This window comes from Bufo bufo, chromosome 4 (genome assembly GCF_905171765.1).
Source record: "Bufo bufo chromosome 4, aBufBuf1.1, whole genome shotgun sequence".
In the NCBI taxonomy this organism is placed as follows: domain Eukaryota; kingdom Metazoa; phylum Chordata; class Amphibia; order Anura; family Bufonidae; genus Bufo; species Bufo bufo.
This window is the reverse complement of record NC_053392.1, coordinates 229489483-229502335: the sequence shown is the minus strand read 5'-3', so window position 1 is coordinate 229502335 and position 12853 is coordinate 229489483. Positions and strand designations below refer to the sequence as shown.

The following is a 12853-nucleotide window of genomic DNA, read 5'->3' as shown; positions in this document are numbered from 1 at the left end:
ATGAAAGGCAAATATATTTGTATTTCACCAGTAATACACGGCAAAGTGGGCTGTAAAATATCTCACTGCACCGCTGAAGGGTAATTTGGCCCTAATTTTGTTCTATTTTTACACTACACAAAAGGCTTTTCAACAGATAAGTGCAACACTGGATGGCGAATATATTTGTATTTCGGCAGTAATACACGGCTAACTGGCCTGTAAAATATCTTACTGTACTGCTGTGCGGCAAAGATATTTTTCCTTTTTACACTAATACACACAAAAAAGGGCTTTAAAACAGATAACTGCACCGCTGAGCGGCAAATATATTTTTCCACTAATACACACAAAGAAGGGCTTGAAAACAGATAACTGCACCGCTGAGCGGCAAATATATTTTACTTTTGCCACTAATACAAAAAAAAAAGGCTTTAGAACAGATAACTGCACCGCTGAGTGGCAAATATATTTTACTTTTGCCACTAATACATGACAAAAAGGGCTGTAATTTTCGCAACAATGGTTAATAAGCCATTTTTCCCCACTAATACAAGCCAAAAAAACATTTAGAACATATACCGTAACTGCACCGCACTAGGGCAAATAAAATGTAGAAATATTTCCTTGTAATAACCCCTGTTAATGCCTGTACCAAACAGCACTTGCACCCTAATAAGAACGATTTGCTGGAATTACAGAGCTGTATAATGGCAATTTGGATACCCAGTCAGTGTTGCAAGGTGTAATAGGAATGTTCCTATTACCCAGGCTGTCACCTCCCCGACTGAACCCTGTTCAACAGAAATGCAGTGGAATGATTCCTCCCTATCCATTCCCTAGACCTTGAATAATCTTTCCCTGCACTTGTTTATCCTTTTTTTTTTTTTAGCACATTGATGTTTTTTCTATCACTGTCCTGCAGACGTCTCTCCCTGCACTAAGTACTCTGGTAAATGGCAGAATCTAAGATGGCTGTGCTATTTATAGGGCTGTGACATCACAGGGCTGGCTGCTGATTGGCTGCATGCATTGCATTATGGGTGATCCCGCCTTCCCAGAGTTCCTTTCTCCATGTCCTCACATGTGCAGCAGCCATTTTAGGAAAAAACACATTTCGTTAACACAAAGCATGAGGAAATTTGCATTCGGTGCGAATAAAATTTTCCCTGAAATTTGGAATGAATTCCACTTAGTCAGTTTCGATTCGCTCACCTCTACAAATAATATTTTAAATTTTTTGCCACTAATACATGCCAAAAAGGGCTTTAGAACATATTACTGCACAGCTGAACAGCAAATAATATATATTTTTTTGCCACTAATACACGCCAAAAAGGGCTGTAATTTTCTCACTTCACCGTACAACCGCAAATACTTTTTTTAGTGCCACTAATACACGCAAAAAAGTGTGTAGAACATATAACTGCACCGCAGAATGGCAAATAGGCCCTTACTTTTTTCCACTTATACACGCCACAAAAGGTTTTAGAACATATAACTGCACCGCTGAACGGCAAATATGCGCTTACTTTTTTCCACTTATACACTCCACAAAAGGCTTTAGAACATATAACTGCACCGCACAATGGCAAATAAGACATAGAAATATTTCCTTGTAATAAACCCTGTTAATGGTTGTATCAAACAGTACTTGCACCTCTATAACAAGATCGGTTTGTTGGAATTACAGAGCTGTATAATGGCAATTTGGATCCCCAGTCAGTGCAGCACCACTGTCCCTAGCGCCTGCTGGCGTCTCTCCCTGCACTAAGTACACTGGAAAATGGCTGAATCCAAGATGACTGAGGCTATTTATAGGGCTGTGACATCACAGGGCTGCTGATTGGCTGCATGCATGGCATTGTGGGTGATCAAGAGTTCCCAGAGTTCCTTGCTCCATGTCCTAACTCATGCAGCAGCCATTTTAGAAAAAATGTGATTCATTACCACGAAGCGTGAGGAAATTCTAAATCCACTTTGTCAACTTCGATTCGCTCATTGTAACCCTTAGATGCCGCGTTTATCACTGATTGTGGCATCTGACTGTAAAATTTAAGTCTGTAATAAAAAAAGAAATCATACTTGCCTCATCCATTTTATGACGAACAGCCCGCCGTCGCCTTCTTGATTGAAGATCCACCGCAAAATGTTGCACGGTCCATTATTACGTCATCACGTTGCCCAGTGTGGTGACGTCATACGTCACCGCACACAGGATTTCACACAGGATCTTCAATCAAGATGATGGTGGGATCTTTGCGTTAAAATGGATGTGGTAAGTATGATTTTTTTTTAACCCATTTCAGGTAAAAATTTATTCATTAACACGAAACATCAGGCAATTCGGCTTTGCAGCAAATCAAATTTTCCTGAAATTCTGATCAAAGTCCACTTTGCTCAGCACTAATGATGATGATGACAAAAATGACCCTGTACTTCTTGGGGTTGTGGTCTGGCTGCTAAAATGATGACAGGAATAAGTATGATAAATTTGCTTAGATTGCGGGCCAGTTTGCTTATTCTCTGTAAGCAGGTGACGCTGATGGGCTGAAGAAGAGCTGTAGTTCCGACATTTGTGCTTGAATGGCAACAGCTTATTTTTTGCCACAGAGCTTGCAAAATGAAATGGTTTTGTTGGCTAGCAAAATAATTCCCACACAGGAGACCCCCTCTCAGAGACACCCTCAGCATCATTCATAACTTTTCTACTATTACCACCAACTGAGCTTGAGGCAATGACATTATGACCTGAGCTAACCACAGTAGAAGCCCACCTCATGATTTTCAACTTTGTATTTGCCTACAGTGCCACTACTACCATGGTTACCGGTACCCTTACTATGAACACCATGAATGCAATGTCAATGCTACTATCACCAGCACACTTATGCCTTTCAGTAACCCTGCCTCTGTCCAAACCTCCAACTCTAGGCAGTCTAAACAATGAATGTCCTCACATAACTCAGGAAGACTGTCTTGAATATTTTTCAAAGCAACTAGGGGGTTGTGTCTTTTTGGGAGAAAATGAAATTGTCCTACTAGCAAGGGGAGGTGAAGACAGAGATGATAGAAATGAAAGGTTTGTCTTGGACTGCAAGGATGAGGAGCAGGAGGAATGCCCTTAAACCTGACTCAAAGGCACTGTGTCAGAATCAGTGGTAACATCAACATAATCCTGCTGTAATTGAGATGATGAGTGAGCTCTCTAGTCATCTGCTTCCTTTGCAATAACAATCCATAACCTACTGGAAGTGACAGAAAACCATGGCCTGCTACTACTGGCCGGACGGCTGGTGCCAAAAATACTGCTTGCACTGCAGCCACTGACATTCTCACTTATGAATGACGTGGGATGGGGTTTTCTTCTTTACTCTACCAATTGTTGTTTAGCAGAGATTTTAGTTTGAAGCCAATTGAAACAATCAGAACACTATTATTTGGCAGAGTCCATTATAATATAACAGTGCAAAACAAAGAATATGCCAGGTACACTAGTCTGTGTTGAGTGGAGTTTTTAAATACAATTTACAAATACAAAAACAATATTTTTGAAAAAATTGCATAATTGAACAGAGGCCACTACAATGTTACAGTAAGTGATGCAGAACAACACGTCAATTGCATTAGTCTATGGTGAACTATGGTGGATTTTTTGCAGGAACAAAATTTACAATTAGACAACGTTCACTACAATCTAACAGATACACTAGTCTGTGGAATTGCCCACTCTGTTTTAAAAACTTTTTGAAAAGTTTATTACAAAAACGAATTCATCACAGAGTTCACAACAATATATACTGTAACTGTGATGCTGGAAAATACGTCCAGACAGGTTTATTACCCTTTCATATGATTTGTCTCCTGCACAGTAGTGTTGATCGCGAATATTCTAATCGCTAATTTTTATCGCAAATATCGGCACTTCGAGAATTCGCAAAGATATAGAATATAGTGCTAGATATTCGTAATCGTGAATATTCTAGATTTTTTTTTCATCAGTAACCTCCCTTCTGCTTGTGGGCCAATGAGAAGGCTGCAATATCTTTGTCTGAGCTTAGCAGCATCCCTAGCAACCAATAGGAAAGTTGCCTACCCCTTACTATATAAGAAACTCCCCAGCAGCCATTTTCTGCTGTTTTTTTGCAGTTCTGAGAGAAAGAGCAGTGACATTGCTGTGCTCTGTGCTTTCATCTGGATTCTATTCCTTATCCAATTACATTAGATAGTTAGTTAGCTCATATATACACAGTCGTGGCCAAAAGTTTTGAGAATTACATAATTATTGGAAATTGGAAAAGTTGCTGCTTAAGTTTTTATAATAGCAATTTGCATATACTCCAGAATGTTATGAAGAGTGATCAGATGAATTGCATAGTCCTTCTTTGCCATGAAAATTAACTTAATCCCCAAAAAAACTTTTCCACTGCATTTCATTGCTGTCATTAAAGGACCTGCTGAGATCATTTCAGTAATCGTCTTGTTAACTCAGGTTAGAATGTTGATGAGCACAAGGCTGGAGATCATTATGTCAGGCTGATTGGGTTAAAATGGCAGACTTGACATGTTAAAAGGAGGGTGATGCTTGAAATCATTGTTCTTCCATTGTTAACCATGGTGACCTGCAAAGAAACGCGTGCAGCCATCATTGCGTTGCATAAAAATGGCTTCACAGGCAAGGATATTGTGGCTACTAAGATTGCACCTCAATCAACAATTTATAGGATCATCAAGAACTTCAAGGAAAGAGGTTCAATTCTTGTTAAGAATGCTTCAGGGCGTCCAAGAAAGTCCAGCAAGTGCCAGGATCATCTCCTAAAGAGGATTTAGCTGCGGGATCGGAGTGCCACCAGTGCAGAGCTTGCTCAGGAATGGCAGCAGGCAGGTGTGAGCGCATCTGCACGCACAGTGAGGCGAAGAATTTTGGAAGATGGCCTGGTGTCAAGAAGGGCAGCAAAGAAGCCACTTCTCTCCAAAAAAACCCATCAGGGACAGATTGATCTTCTGCAGAAAGTATGGTGAATGGACTGCTGAGGACTGGGGCAAAGTCATATTCTCCGATGAAGCCTCTTTCCGATTGTTTGGGGCATCTGGAAAAAGGCTTGTCCGGAGAAGAAAAGGTGAGCGCTACCATCAGTCCTGTGTCATGCCAACAGTAAAGCATCCTGAGACCATTCATGTGTGGGGTTGCTTCTCATCCAAGGGAGTGGGCTCACTCACAATTTTGCCCAAAAACACAGCCATGAATAAAGAATGGTACCAAAACACCCTCCAACAGCAACTTCTTCCAACAATCCAACAACAGTTTGGTGAAGAACAATGCATTTTCCAGCACGATGGAGCACCGTGCCATAAGGCAAAAGTGATAACTAAGTGGCTCGGGGACCAAAACGTTGACATTTTGGGTCCATGGCCTGGAAACTCCCCAGATCTTAATCCCATTGAGAATTTGTGGTCAATCCTCAAGAGGCGGGTGGACAAACAAAAACCCACTAATTCTGACAAACTCCAAGAAGTGATTATGAAAGAATGGGTTGCTATCATTCAGGAATTGGCCCAGAAGTTGATTGAGAGAATGCCCAGTCGAATTGCATAGGTCCTGAAAAAGAAGGGCCAACACTGCAAATACTGACTCTTTGCATAAATGTCATGTAATTGTCGATAAAAGCCTTTGAAACGTATGAAGTGCGTGTAATTATATTTCACTACATCACAGAAACAACTGAAACAAAGATCTAAAAGCAGTTTAGCAGCAAACTTTGTGAAAACTAATATTTTTGTCATTCTCAAAACTTTTGGCCACGACTGTAATACAGATAGTTAGTGGGAGATAGTCAGTGTAGGTTAGATAGTGATATAGTGTAGCTGATAGGTTCCAGTGCAGGGTGTTAGGTAGTGTGATAGGAATTACTGTTTCTCTGCTGTCCATACATACATGCTACAGACATTGTGCTGTGATGTCACAACAATACTAAGTGCACCAATCAGTAATATCTACTCAGACCTGATAAAATTTAAAATTGCATGTATTGCGCAAAATATATGCGCATCATTAGTGGCGATTTGCGCAATCGCAAAAATAATGACTGGAGATCACGAATTCTAGAATTCGCGAATTTATTGCGAATATTATGCGAAAAATTTGCAAAATATAGCAAAAACTAATATTGCATATGCCGCTCATCACTACTGCACAGTAAGAAAAAGCTGAGTACAATAGCTTTAAATAATAATGTGCAGTGCAACTACAGTAACAGTATGTGGAAATGGCTGCAGCCCAGTAAAAGATATTCTACACTGAGTCTGACTGACTCTATCTTGTCCCTAGATAAAACCCTTTCTCTCTCTTTTAATTAAATATTTCTATTATCTTGCCTAATACTATCCCTATTTGACAGTAGGTATATTGTGCATCCAAAGATAAAGCTTTCTTTTCTGTATCTCTGATAGTCATCCTGTCACATCAATGTACAATCTCAGAATTCACTTGACTTCCCTCCTTTGGATCCAACTATGACACGTCTCATCCTTCAGTTTTGGCTGAGGCTGATGGCAAGGTGCCCTGCGCAGGGTCAAGTAAAGCACCTTCCTCATCTTCCTTGCCCTGTTGTGCTGTCTTCTGATCTGTAAAATGGCTGGCGCCATTTTAAGCAATTTGTCCTATTTGAAATCACAAAAGCTTTAGATTTACTCAAAATCTTATTTTTTGGGGAAATTATAGACATATTTGATTGGAATCAAATCAATTTGCTCCACTCTAAACAAAACCCATTTACAAAATTAGTAACTGTATTTATTACACATTGATTAATTACAATATATGAATATATAAAGTTCTGGCGAAAAGGTTATGAATTTTACCTCAGAGAAACAATCTTGTCCACAATTCTGGATAACTGCAATTATACGGGATAACGTTGATAGCCACTGATGAAGAAGTAAGCCGCTTTGAAACGCGTATGGCCATTGCATTATCCTGAGGGACTCTTATACTACAGTAAATGAAAGTACTTTAACTAAGTATCCATACATTGGCAATAGCGTGCTCAAGGAATTTGAAATCCGGCCTACAAACCTGTCACGTGGGACGCCACGTGACTCACCGGCCAACACCTGACCCGCTGCCTGAAAGAGACCCGCAGACTGCGAGACAAGCTTTCTGATACTGCAGCGAGCGGAGCTTCACCAAGCCGACCACCATCTGCTTAAATCACGCAGGAGATATGGTAAAACTAAACTATTTAACATTTGTTGACAACATTTTCCTGAGCCACAACTCTGTTGAATTAAGAGGAGTATTCATATAAGTGTACACTATACTAAGTGGCATTAAGTAACGGACCGTGTGAAATTGGCAATACTACCAAAATAGATACAAATTAGGCCAGTATGGGCCACAGTAGATTTGACTGATCTACCATCTTTGCAGTTCTCATAACCTGATATATTCTAACTTGTTCTTATGTATTACACAGATAAGTGACACGGTATAACTATCATATAAAGGAGGACTATTGGGACATTATTAACCTATCCTCACCAATGCTATATAGATCAATACTTAACTATCCGATTGGGGTTTGCAAGACTAATAACCCAGTCTAATTCTTTGTATTTATTTCTAATTCACTGTTTTAATTCATCGCTTTGATACTCTGATTTCTTGCAAACAGTACCTTGACGCACCTTGCCTTCTGTTTATCTTGCAATTCGAGCAACTTCCACACCTGAAGAATCCTTGTAAGCCCACCCACTTGTCTATAGTGTTTGAATTAGTATTTTGATTATATTTGATGGTGGGTGCTACTTTAAGAGCCAAAGAGGGAACTTTAGTATAAATAATTTCCGGATATATTGGTAAGAGGGGGCCGACTATTTTATCTTCACTAAAAAAGTGCCAGTGCATATTAATTAATTTTTCCACCTTCTTATATTGTGCGTCAAATGGAAGGATAATTCTTATCTTGTCTTCTCCTGTTTCTGTTTGTTTTTTATTCACATTATACTCCCACATACACAGCCCCGATTAGGGAGGTGTCTGTTGGAATACATCCAGCTTGTAATATCTTATGTATAGTTTTTATATGTATTTTAAGAATTTTTAACCGCTGTTTGAAATAAAATATCTTTCTATCTTCAATTCCGGGTGATAGAGTGCCTGTTCCACCAGAAGTTAGACAATTTTACAATTCCGGATAACTGTTACAATGTGTTGAATAGGTGCTTCCAATTTTTTCTAAATATTTTTTTAACATATACGTACTTGTCCATGATATTAGAACTTTGGAAAAATATAAGATTGTTCTTTAAAATAATTACATCAATTAGTATAATATCTATTTAAGACCGACTCTACAGATTAATTCAAAACTTACTTGATGAGCAATGGAACACATTCAATGTTTGGAATTTTGGAAGTAAATGGAGATGCGACAGATGCTTCTAATTCAGACAGTGAAATTCCAACATGAGCCATTTTAAGTGCCTGTGAGTGATGAATATATAAATTATTAGTTTTTATAACAAAGCACAATCATCACATACTATAGCTAAGAACATTTGTAACTGTATAGTTCTTTCCACCTGTGTTACTAGATTCAAAATCATGTATACATTTGGATTTACTGGTCAGTATACAGTAGAATAAACATGTTGCACAAACAGTCGTTTTTGTCCCATAAAAAACAAATATAGTGATAAACAAATTGATTCTGAACTAATAAGATTTGTTACAAATTTCCATCAATATCAGATCGGCAGGGGTCCGATACCCGGCATCCCCACGATCATCTGTTTGAGGAGACGGCTCACGCATGTGCCGTCTCCCTTCTCTCTTCCTACCCGCTGCTGCTGTCCCATAGACATACAGTGGTGATCAGGAAGAGAGACGGGAGATGGCACGTGCACACTGCAAACGCCGTCTTCTCAAACAGATGATGGGCAGGGATGCCGTGTGTCGACCCCCGCTAATCTGATATTGATGACCTGTCCTGAGAATATGTAATAATTAGAGATTGCTAATTAGAGAGCAAGAAATGTGCTTCATTACAAATTAATTGGCCAAGAAGTGTATTAAATCAGGTCTATCCTGGGCTGCAGTTAAACTTTAGGGAGAATGTATATTGGTGTACATCACAGTGCAGCAACATGCATAGTCCTTTTTGGTAGCAAAACAGTTACTGTGCATCTCTAAATGACAGGCAGGTTACCAACAGTCCTAGCTAACTCCTAGCTAAACCAAAAGAAAAGAATACAGCAGCCTTCAGTAAAGCAAAAAAAATATATATGCTGTGAGCCCCTGCAGGAGCTGTGTCCGATGACTATTTAGTCGAACAAAATGAGGACATGGAGTCTGCAATAATAAAGTAATGGAGAAAAAAAAAGGTTCTTTTACTTCATGTTGTGGCACTGCAAATACATGCTTTTGAATCCCTTCTGTTAATTGTAGAATGACTGTGAGTCATTATTAAGCTCAATTCCCACTTCAGTTATTTGGTCAATTATACTCATAATTTATTGTCAGCCAAAAGCAGGTGTGGGTCAAACCCACCGAACAGGTGTAAATCTATTCATGATACCTAATCCGAGAGTAGGTTTGGCTCCCAAATTTGGCTCACATAAACTGATGGAAATAATTGCCCAAATAACTGAAGTGTGAACTTAGGCCACTTTCACACTCGCCTCCTAAATCCCTAACCTCAGTATCTGAGGAAAGGGATTTAGGGGTCATTATTTCAGAAGACTTAAAGGTAGGCAGACAATGTCATAGAGTAGCAGGAAATGCTAGCAGAATGCTTGGGTGTATAGGGAGAGGAATTACCATTAGAAAGAGGGAGGTGCTCATGCCGCTCTACAGAGCACTAGTGAGACCTCATTTGGAGTATTGTGCTCAGTACTGGAGACCATATCTCCAGAAGGATATTGATACTTTGGAGAGAGTTCAGAGAAGAGCTACTAAACTGGTACATGGATTGCAGGATAAAACTTACCAGGAAAGATTAAAGGACCTTAACATGTATAGCTTGGAAGAAAGACGAGACAGAGGGGATATGATAGAAACTTTTAAATACATAAAGGGAATCAACAAGGTAAAAGAGGAGAGAATATTTAAGAGGAGAAAAGCTGCTACAAGAGGACATCGTTTAAATTAGAGGGGCAAAGGTTTAGAACTAATTTCAGGAAGTATTACTTTACTGAGAGAGTAGTGGATGCATGGAATAGCCTTCCTGCAGATGTGGTAGCTGCAAATACAGTGAAGGAGTTTAAGCATGCATGGGATAGGCATAAGGCCTTCCTTCATATAAGATAGGGTAAGGGGCTATTCATAGTATTCAGTATATTGGGCAGACTAGATGGGCCAAATGGTTCTTATCTGCCGACACATTCTATGTTTCGATGTTTCTATGTATCCGTCATGGATCTACACAAACGCATCCGTTCAGATAATACAACCGCATGCATCCGTTCAGAACGGATCGGTTTGTATTATCTTTAACATAGCCAAAACTGATCCGTCTTGAAAACCATTGAAAGTCAATAGGGGACAGATCCGTTTTCTATTGTGTCAGTGAAAACGGAACCGTCCCCATTGACTTACATTGTGAGTATTTTCCTGATCTGCAAGTGTTAAATTCAAGTTTAATATATACAGCTTTCATATTCTGTTACCAAAAAAAACACTTTTTTGGCAATCTACAACATCTGGACAAGTCAGTGGGCAATTTTAGCTAGAAATACACCCATCATTTTCTGGGGTTTTAAAAACACACTTTTTTGACAAAAACCACTATTTTCAGGCCTTGCAGCATAAGGACGTGTGAAATTACAGGCTTATATAGTGCTGTAAAATTCAGTTGTTAAACACTCGTTTGGGCACAAAAAATTTAGTTGGCAGCCTTTGATGCAGATGTCATTGTGAGATACACCCTTAATACATTTGGGTTACATTCAAAGATTTTAAATACCGCCATTTGGTGCACCAATATTGAATTCAGGCCTACACTGGTTCAGGCCGTGTGAGATACACCCTCTACATACAGGGGTTTGATTCAGGCATTTGAAATATAGCCATTTGAAATACAGACATTTTGTGCAAATAAATATTTAATTTAGGCCTACACTGGTTTAGACCCTGTGAGATACACCCTCTACATACAGGGGTTTGATTCAGGCATTTGAAATACAGCGATTTTGGGCAAAGAAATCTTTAATTGAGGCCTATTCTGGTTAAGGCCGTGTGAGAAACACCCTTTACATACTGTCGTTCTATTCTACTATTAATTAAACACCCATTTAGGGCAAGATCCTAAATTCGAAAAATATGAGGAGAGCGTCAAATAAGGGACGTGGCCATAGGTTGTGGTGCTGCTGGTGGAGCTCCTGTTGCAGGGCGAGGACGTGGTCAATCTGTGCCAGCTATACGCACAAGTGAAACCCCTTCCTCAGGTGCGAGTAGGCGACAGAACCTGCAGCGGTATTTGGTCGGGCCTAATGCTACTCTACGAATAGTGAGGCCTGAACAAGTACAGGCGATAGTAGATTGGGTTGCTGACAGTGGATCCAGTTCCTTCTCACATTGTCTCCCACCCAGTGTCCTGCTGAAAGACCACAGTTGGCACCTGCAGCCGTTGTCCATCAGTCTTTCACCTCACCCCCTTGCAAATCAGCCAAGCAGTCTGAGCCCCAAGTCATGCAGCAGTCTCTTCTGCTTTTTGATGACTCTGTTAGCAGGGTTTGCCAGGGCCATCCACCTAGCCCTGCCCCAGAAGTGGAATTTCCCAACCACTTATCTTTCAAGATGAGTACATGGGAGGATCATCGCAGCACATCTCGGATGATGATGAATCACAGGTGCCAACTGCTGGGGCTTTCGAAAGTGTGCAGACCGACAAGTAAGGCAGGCGTGAACACTGGGTGGAAGATGATGTGGAGGACGATGAGGTCCTCGACCCCACATGGAATCAAGGTCATGCGAGTGACCTATGTAGTTCGGAGGAAGAGGCGGTGGTCACACAGAGCCACCAGCACAGCAGAAGAGGGAGCAGGGTGCAAAAGCGGAGCGGCCGTCCTCTAGACAGTACGTCTCCTACTGCCCACCGCAGCAAGGGACCGAGCACAGCAAAGCCAGCTCCAAGGAGTTCCCTTGCGTGGCAGTTCTTCAGACAATGTGCTGACGACAAGACACGAGTGGTTTGCACGCTGTGCAATCAGAGGCGGAAGCGAGGCATAACGTTCTCAACCTGAGCACAACCTGCATGACCAGGCATTTAAGTGCGAAGCATGAGCTGCAGTGGAGTAGACACCTCAAAAACCAAGAAAGGTCTCTGGCTCCTCCTGCTTCCTCTTCTGCTGCAGTCTCGGCCTCTTCATCCACCTCTGGAGTGACAGTGCCACCTGCCACCCCGCAAACAGAGGATCTGCCAGCAACACCAACACCTGGGTCACCAAGCATCTCCACAATGTCCCACGCAAGCGTTCAGCTCTCCATCTCCCAAACGCTGGAGAAGAAGAGGAAGTACCCCCCTACCCACCTGCGATCCCTAGCCCTGAATGCCAGCATTTTTAAATTACTGGCCTTTGAAATGCTGTCATTCCGTCTGGTGGAGACGGATAGTTTTAAAGGTCTTATGCCGGTGGCTGTCCCACAGTATGTCGTGCCCAACCACCACTACTTTTCAAGACGAGCCATCCCTTCCCTGCACAACCAAGTAGGGGACAAAATCAGTTGTGCGCTGCACAACGCCATCTGTGGCAAGGTGCACCTCACTACGGATACGTGGACCAGTAAGCACTGTCAGGGCCGTTATATCTCCATAACAGCACACTGGGTAAATTGCACTTTTTTCCGAAGTTAGGCCGAACCCATCGAACCCAA

At 41.0% G+C, this 12853-nt stretch overlaps 1 protein-coding gene across 1 annotated transcript in view; it reads right to left on the bottom strand.

The window, feature by feature from the left end:
• The window catches only part of LOC120997971 (probable cation-transporting ATPase 13A5), a 393800-nt gene that overhangs the window by 116716 nt on the left and 264231 nt on the right, over positions 1–12853 (bottom strand). The window contains exon 23 of the mRNA XM_040428358.1: positions 8355–8464. Within this exon, the coding sequence (XP_040284292.1) occupies positions 8355–8464 (110 nt within the window). The remainder of the gene's footprint in view (positions 1–8354; positions 8465–12853) is intronic.